Consider the following 8,596-nt stretch of genomic DNA (forward strand, 5'->3'; position numbering starts at 1 on the left):
TAACATGAACTCATCTTTAGCCGCTCTTTTTATTAATTTGTCATCATTTTCATTTTTTCCGAAAAATAGTTTCAACACCAAACATTGTTGTTTTAACTCAGAAACGTTTAAAATAAGTTCTTGGTACATTCGAAAAATCCATAAAACTTATTTTTAGGTTAGACCATGTCTAATAAACAGGACACGACTCTTATTTTGTTTTTGCTTAGTGACGTCATCACGCCGCGCCGCGCTCCTGCTTCTGTTTTCATCCGGCTGGAGAAAGGTTTGTTTTTAAACAGTTTAATCACACAAAAACAGTTTAACAATTGTTATTAATATTTTTAGCAGTACAACATGAATTATGTGCTGCTGGGTGTATTATTGCAATGCCTTTCAAACACCAATGCAGGCTATTTGCGTGAGTAAAGCGCGTTCATTCCTATCCGCGCATGAAGGAAAAGCTGCCTCTCATTTCGCTCTTAATATCTAGATCTGCTTGATCAGAAATCCAGTCACTGACTATCCGTGACGGCAGAAACAGTTTTTAGACAGTCCAAGTGGACTGAATCAAACGCTTCTCAAAGCGATTCAGTGATCCGAGTCACCGCGCGGTACCGACTCCTGCTGGTCAAACAGCGCAGGCGCAGCAGTTCTATCATTACAGTGGACATATACTGCGTTCAGGTTTCAGTTCAGTAATTAACACAACTCTGCCTGTGTTTTTACTCGTTTATTGTGGAAATGATATGAATTAGATGTACAGTTCACCCACAATGTACTCAAATAATAACAGAAATGCAGCAAATGAAAACTATTTCATTGTCTAAATGGGCTGATGGTTGATCTCTGAGAGCTGTTCTGTATAGGACTATGTCACTCATTTGCTTCTCAGATTGCTTTTCTTGATTAAAACACTGTTGAAACCCTGTCATTGTGCTTGTCATTGTGCTTGTCCTCAGCCCAGATGAACCTCCTGCTAATTCAATGTGTAAAGGCTTTTTCAAAGTGATTTTAAAAATTATTGTAAGAGATATAAATGCAAGGCCAGGTTTACAGTAGCTGGAAATATATATTTTTTGATCCATAAAATGTCCAGCCGTTATCAGCGTGCAGTGAATCTTGGGACATTCGAGGCCGAGGATCCACCGGTTGTGTGCTTCATTACCTGGGAACCGGAGGACGTGTTTGGAGGCTGTGTTTGAAGGAGCCTTTTATTTTTTTCTAAATGAGACCGCATTCATCGTGCCGTGATGATGCAGCACACTTCAAATGCATCCTGAGGATGCAGCCTCTGAAATGGGACACAGCTACTGAACCGTATGAATAAATGCTAGTCTTTGTATGATGTTTTGAGGAGGACAAGCTTAGGTCAGGCCCTGTCACGTTATTTATAAGTGTAAATGTACGTGTCTGGTAGAATGACCCATAAATCTTCTGCTGAACACAAGATATTTTGTAGAATGCTGAAACCATTGTCTTCCATAGTAGGAAAAACTAAACCGATGGACGTCAGCAGTTACAGGTTATCTTATCGTGTTCAACAGAAGAAAAACCTAAACCGGTTTGGAGCAAGTGAAGGCTGAGTAAACGAGGACTTGAGACTTCAGTTTTGGATGAACTGTGCCTTTAAGGCCATTAACTCTCATTCTGATTGGCTGCTGAGCTGGAGAGCTGATGAGGCAGTCAGAGGTTAGGGTTTGGAGTTATTCATATTTATGTTGATATTTTCTCCCCTCTGAAACTCACAGAGACTCCATGAGACCCGTGAATGTGTAATTCTGAAGATGGCGTTGATTAAAGAGGAATGTGAAGACGTGAGGATTGAAGAAGCTTTCAAAATCAGAGATGAAGATGCGGAGGAGCAGACAGGTTGGTTTTCCTCATCTGATGCTCGCAGCTCTGCAGAAATCACACGTGTTTTAATTATAAATGGTTTTATTTGACCTGAGCCTTGTGTGGACACAAATGACCAGATAACACAGAGGCAGCCCGTACTACACAAATATTGTGAGCAACATTAAACCCAGTGTCTAACATGGAAATGGTCATATTGATAGTATTGATATTGATAACACTAACTACACATGGTGAGGTGAGGTGTATGCTGAAGATATGGGGAAATTCCTCTAAACAGTGTGACACCGCTACTACTCGCACACACACGTCATCATGTCGTCACTAGCACACTCATGGAGCGGCCATTCTCAACTCATCCATATGGAAGTTGAGTGTAATGCAGTGTGTGATCATCAACACTGATCTACTGTATGGATGAACTGAAACACTCTGCTGAGCTCACATCATGCCATGAGACACTCACTATTGCGTCTGGTGTTTCTGACGGAGCGCTGTGACATCATGCACTCCAGCACTAAGTGTGGCTGTCTCGTAACACAAACAGCACAGCGCACTGCTCTGATGTCAGCTAAACAGCAGACTGTACAAGTGTGGCCAGCCTAGCATGCAAACAGTAGTGTTGGACTGTATTTGGAGGATTGCTCTTCATTTAGAGCTGGAAAGTGTGTCAGCCTTTGGGTTTCGTCAGGTGTTCGTCTGGTGGATCATGCTGAAAAAGCAGGAAGCTGTTCTTTATTTATGTAGTGCTCATATTCATGAATATAACCACAAGAGAAGAAGATTAATGCCGAGCTCAGACTGCAGGATTTAGCCGTGTCACAGGTGTTTTCACACTGCATCTCTCTGGGCTGTTGCATTCAGCTGTTTTTAATTCAGTCAGCTTTGCGTTTAACGAAAGATTTAATAAACTTTTACAGCTGAGAACAATGGTTTGTGTCTTTTTTGTGTCAAACAGATAAGCTGGATAAAGCACATGCAGGACGGTTGTTTTCTCAGAATAAACCCCTCAGTCAGTGCTTTGCATTAGGCTGCGGATATGCCTGTCAGCCTTTATTCTGCAATAAACCCCTGGATGTGCTTCATCCCTGACTGAATATCTGTGTAATATGTTGGGTGGTAATTTTAAGGCTGTTGGTGACATTTTGTCATGAACACAACACACTGTAAATGTAAAGATTTAGTTGCTTGTTCGTATTAAAAATCCTTCTTTTCACATTTGTAAGTGTCAGTTTTGCAGTCGTGTTGCTGTTGTAGATGGAGTGTTCGGGGGAAAAATCTCTCGTAATACCCAAAGTTTGTAGTGTGGTCCTAAAAAACCATCACTTGATGGGCTGTGTGGCTCTACCCCTTACTCCTACACCTCCAAACAAAAGAGAATAGGGACAATCTTAAGGCTGATTTATACTTTTGCCTGGTGCCGCGTCGTGGACCTCCGCTGACTGCACGTGTACCTCACGAAACGAACGAGGCTTTTATACTTGATGCATTCGCTGTTTGTGATATTCTTTACAACAACAGGGGGCGCTCAAAAGACACTGAGCGTAAAATCAGACGAATAAACAGAAAAGTAGGAAGTTTCCGGAACTACGTCATATCGTTAATTTCACTCCATACTTTTAAACTAATTATTTTTACTTTTATTTTTATAATTATAAAGATTTTTATAACCATTCAAGATTTCTAAATCAAACTTTGATGCATCACTTGCTTTTGGTCACATTTCAGACAGTTAAAGTTACCTGTATTAGCTACATATTAAAGCTAAATATCAGTGACAGCAGAACATGGGCAGCTCTACTAATATAAATGTTTATTATGGCAAGGTAAAAAGTACACTTACTAAATAATAGAGACGTTTTATGGATTTAGCCCACTCCATAATTCACATTACTGTCTGGCTAGTTTGTGTCCTCTGCTTATGCTAAAAAGACAATAATGGTCCAACATCCCTGACATCAATCACCAATAAAGCCCAGAGAAACAGGGCATCAGTATCCTGTAAACCGACAGCTTCAAATTCTCCCTTCCAGTTATTAAAGGAATAATTCAGTCTCTTCATTTTAGTTTTGTAACTGTTAAATTGTTTTACATTCAAACTGTGCTATACACATCAGAGTAAAACCTGGTGGAAACACAGTTTCTGTGATTGTGTATCCGGGTCGCCACTGTTGCCATGGCCTGTGTTTTTTGTTTTAATAATCTCATCCCTCAAGTTTCTCTAAACATTTTAACAAAAACTCTCCTCCTTTTCCATGGCTGTTGCGATTTCTTGCCAGGAGTTATTGGTCATCTGGTTCTCCCTATGATCATGCATGAACGGATCATAAAGCGGTGTGTACAGTTGTACTGTTTCAGACAAAACCTCTTCAAAGTGTTTCATATTCAACTCAAATCAAACGTGGCGCCACACGGACTGTTTGCTCGAGTCAAAATAAGTTTGTGCGCTCCGCCAGCTGAAATCATGCCATCTCGAAGGTTCACTTTGGGTGTGCGCAGCATCACATTCTCCATGTGCACTCAAGCTAACAACCAAACCAGTCAAGTATAAACCAGGCCTTAACCCTTCAGGTGAATGTGCAAACCGATAGCCAAAGGGAAGGGCTAAGAATTAGGGATTTGGCCTTAATCTGGGCTTCATCTCTACTCGTACTTGCTTTTCCCTCAGATCTGCTGGTGCTGAAGAAAGAGACAGAAGATCTGGAGGACACTAAAGGGAAAGACCCGTTCGGCAGAGAAGAACTGGATGACACAGAAGAGAAAGACCTGTTAGAGGAGCGTCAGGACTTCACCAGCACAGACGCAGCAGCTGAGGAGAGCGAGGACTCCATCAGGTTGTGCTGTCCGCAGTGTGGGAAGAGCTTCAGCAACAGGGGGAACCTGAAACTGCACCTGATCGTCCACAGTGGGGAGAAGCCCTTCATCTGCCGGCTGTGTGGAAAAAGTTTCTCCAGGAAAGGTAGCCTGAAGACACACATGAGCATCCACAGCGGCGAGCGGCCACACACCTGCTCACAGTGCGGACGCACCTTCAACCTTAAGGGGAACCTGCGGGCTCACTTCAAGGTGCACACCGGCGAGAAGCCCTTCACCTGCGCATGCTGCGGAAAGAGCTTCACACGCAGAGATATCCTGAACAACCACATGACCGTCCATCTGCGGGAGAGCTGTGTGACATGCCACCAGTGCGGCATGAGCTTCAGTAAACACGCTAACCTGAAGGTCCACATGAGAATCCACACATGACGGAAGACTGAGACCATCGACAAGCTTTCCGAGATGAAGCGGCTCTTTATACAGCTGTGGAAACCAGGCAGAGATGCCTCTGAACACAGCGCTCAACTCAACACCCACTCTCAATCTGACCTCTGAACTCGACTCTGAACTCTTGAACTCGGAGTTCTTGCACTGGTCGGGTGTTTTTTATCAGATGCTGATGGTTTGGATGGCACTGGCTGCAGAACGACTAGACTATTCAGCTTAATCAGTGCTGTGTTTACAGCGGGGATGGACAGTAGCAGAAGTGTGGATGTAGAGAAATATCTTCATTCGCCTTACAGACACTCCACTCAATCACTTACGACTGCATGACTGACACTGTCCTTTAAACGATGATTTATCAGGAGTCAACCGAGAGTAATAAACCACATATGATTTATGTGTCCGGTGGCCTTCCAGCTGCAACCCAGTGCTGGAAAACACCCATACACGCTCATTTATTCACCATTGTTGGACAGTGGGGGAAACCAGAGCACCCGCAGGAAACCCACAACAACACTGGCAGAAATGCCTCCTGCCCAGCCGCTGAGCCTCTAGAGCAGGGGTGTCAAACTCAATTCCTGGAGGGCCGAAGCCCTGCACAGTTTAGTTCCAACCCTGCTCCAACACACTTACCTGTAGGTTTCAAACAAGCCTGAAGGACTCAATTAGTTTGGTCATGTGTGTTTAGTTAGGGTTGGAACTAAACTGTGCAGAGCTGCGGCCCTCCAGGAACTGAGTTTGACACCTGTGCTATAGAGGAATAATATAATTGGTAATACTGTGAAAAATCTCCTTGCTCCGCTAAACAGCACTTCATTTAAGCAGGAGGGCAGACCATTGAAAGTCTTTAGCTGCACAATAACAGCTACAGATTCTGGAGGAGCAGGACAGTAGATGTTTTAGGGGCTGATGGCACTGAACACGCTTTCTGATCTGAGAACATGAGCTGCACCTCATTGCGTTAAAGCCATTTGGTAAAGAAGTGTGGTGCTCGAGCGTTGATATTCCAATAACTGTAATATTTAATAATGTTGTAATATTGAAGATTTGTGAAGTCGTACAGCTCTAAATAATTGGAAACAATGACCACTAGTCTCTCCTCCATCTTTAAAGGTCTCCGTAGTCTACATGACAACACAAACTCTGCTGTCACCTCAACAGAAGCCCCGCCTCTGCTTTCATTTGATTGGAGAATAAAACAGACTGATGTAATGCGCTTTTCTACACTAGGAGCTGCCTTTTTTCAACCACAAGAGCATGCTGGGCAAGATAAAAAAAAAACATTGGGCCCACTGGTGTAAAAACAATAAGAAGAATGCACAAAAAGACATTTTAATATGCAAGTGTACTCATTTTTACTAACTGTAACACGTTTAACCTGTAATACACGTCAACATATTTACCCAGATTTAAACAACTAAGTTTGCAAGCCACAAACACTCATTTAAAAAATAAATAGTATATGATTATGACATATAAAACATGAATCAATTGCATTTTTGTTAATGAATAACATTCAAATATACGCATAATTAACTGGAATAGCAGGAGACATTTGTGCTTGTTTCACTCTGAGATTTACAGAAAACTCTGCATTAGATGCTGGACAGCGGGTAAGATAAGATGTTGACAATGAGAAGGAAACCTGTGTGTTTTCAGCAGGGTGAATTAGTGAGGTGGAAAAATACTAGACTATTTAATGAAACATGCTGAATGTGGCCTGTTTTTCCTCACATATCACACAGTATTTCTGTGATTATGCGCATCACTGCATTTATTAAAGCGAGTCCTAATAGTGCACTGCTAAAGCCACACAGCAGAACACACCTTCCCTTTCAGCTTTTCTTTTCTTCCTCTTTTCAGCTCCAGAAAGACGTTGTTTGGACGTCATTTCATTGCAAAATAAAATTGGATTAAGATTGATTAAAATAGCAAAGACACTTGTGACATTATAATATTCACGCTGATGTTGGGTTTTTATTATTGTTTTCAGCTGTTTGTTGTGTGTGATTGAAGCCTTGGTTTATACTTCTGCGTCAAGTGACCGGCGTAACCATTGGCGCATGCAACGCCCGTAGCTGTGCATTTCTGCGTGCTGTTGGTCTGCATTACACTTCTGAAACGCTAGTGGGCAGTGAGGTGTAAATGTCGAATGTCGTGTAAACTCGCTCATATTGAGGCAGGAACCAGCGGACGTGCAACAACTTTAACCATGAGGTAAACACAGAACAGAACGGAGCGATTCTTTTTATGAAATGTGGAGGTTATTTTTTATACTGTGGTTGTGAATTTTATCACGTTTAATGGACTTTGTGCATTGATCGCGTGTTATTGACTGAAAAACACACATACACACATTCCTGGAACCGGCAGAGCGACGGAGCGGATTATAGGGTCGCACAAAGTGACCATCTGGACGCTCCCTGATCAATGATGCGGAGCGTGTGGGACTGACCCCTGATCAGCGCTGCAGTTTCAGCCTGAGCTCAGATTATAAGGACACTCCAGGCGCCTGCTAAAAACAGCCAGAAAACACCAGCGTGTCTGAAGACCCTCGCCTCATTTCACTTCATTTTATCCCTGAAATCGTACATCAGTCCATTTTATACAAGTTTTCCTAATATTTATGCATTATTTATTTATTTATTTATTTATTCAGCTTCACCTAAAGCTGCACGATATACATGGTGTCAGCCTCGATTTCTCAATGTGTGCATCCACAACAGACGGGATCTGCAGTGTTGAGTCTGGATTATAGCTGCTATATGTCAGAGCCACAAGAGCTTGCTGGAGCTATCAGTCCTTTAGGGGAGGAGCTATTAGTCATTTAGGGAGGAGCTATCAATCCTTTAGGGAGGAGCTATCAGTTTGTTAGGGAGGAGCTATCAGTCCTTTAGATTGAAATAGATCTCTTTACTTAATGGGAAAACATGGAACAGGATTATGAAATCCGTGTCAGGAGTATGAGACAGTGAAACATGTATTGATGTCATGTGGTCAATTTATATAAGAAAGACAAGAAATGGTAACTCAACTGATAAGTTTAGGAAATGCAGAAATAAGTATCAAAAGTATATTAGAATGTGCAGAAGAAAGGAAGGGAGTGTTTGATGAATTTCTGGACTGGAAACTGGACTGGAAAAAAAAAATAAAGAGTAAAAGAAAAATAGTACAGAAGGGGGCAGTAATTCAACAAACAGGATGCTAGCTGCCGTTAAAACCTAAAGAAGAAGAAGAAGAAGATGTAGAAGAAGAAGAAGAAGAAGAAGAAGAAGATGCTCTGGTTTCTGCACTGCTTCCAGAAACTGCTCAGAAGACCCTAAACTGGACATGTTGACTGATTTGAGTGAGTTCAACCCAATGGAGTCAGACAAAAGCTGTTTTATTATCTCTTTGATCATATTTGGCTCTGTATATAGCAGGACTGCACATTTTAAATGTTTTATGTGGTGGAATTAAATGAGTAGGGTCACGTGATGCGTCGGAGGTAAGTGGACAT

At 42.1% G+C, this 8,596-nt stretch overlaps 1 protein-coding gene across 2 annotated transcripts; it reads left to right on the plus strand.

Moving 5' to 3' along the window:
- The first annotated feature begins 203 nt into the window (after positions 1-203).
- LOC141378478 (uncharacterized) lies at positions 204-7,054 on the plus strand. 2 transcript variants are annotated; one of them, XR_012393122.1, is made up of 4 exons: positions 204-265; positions 1,731-1,851; positions 4,505-5,659; positions 5,827-6,578. XR_012393122.1 is itself a non-coding variant. In XM_073927935.1 (3 exons), the coding sequence occupies exons 2-3, from the start codon at positions 1,767-1,769 to the stop codon at positions 5,080-5,082; spliced, it is 663 nt and encodes a 220-aa protein (XP_073784036.1). In that variant the 5' UTR covers positions 236-265; positions 1,731-1,766; the 3' UTR covers positions 5,083-7,054. The 2 variants fall into 2 exon arrangements, 1 of the variants encoding a protein (XP_073784036.1); XM_073927935.1 differs by having other exon boundaries at positions 236-265; positions 4,505-7,054.
- The last annotated feature ends 1,542 nt before the right edge of the window (positions 7,055-8,596 follow it).

Source organism: Danio rerio, chromosome 17, assembly GCF_049306965.1.
Source record: "Danio rerio strain Tuebingen ecotype United States chromosome 17, GRCz12tu, whole genome shotgun sequence".
Lineage (NCBI taxonomy): Eukaryota > Metazoa > Chordata > Actinopteri > Cypriniformes > Danionidae > Danio > Danio rerio.

Bases quoted from the DNA above. Each gene is read 5' to 3' on its own strand.
- LOC141378478 (XM_073927935.1), top strand. From the start codon at position 1,767: ATGGCGTTGATTAAAGAGGAATGTGAAGACGTGAGGATTGAAGAAGCT. The intron at 1,852-4,504 runs GTTGGTTTTCCT...CTTTTCCCTCAG, and splicing joins AGATGCGGAGGAGCAGACAG to ATCTGCTGGTGCTGAAGAAA.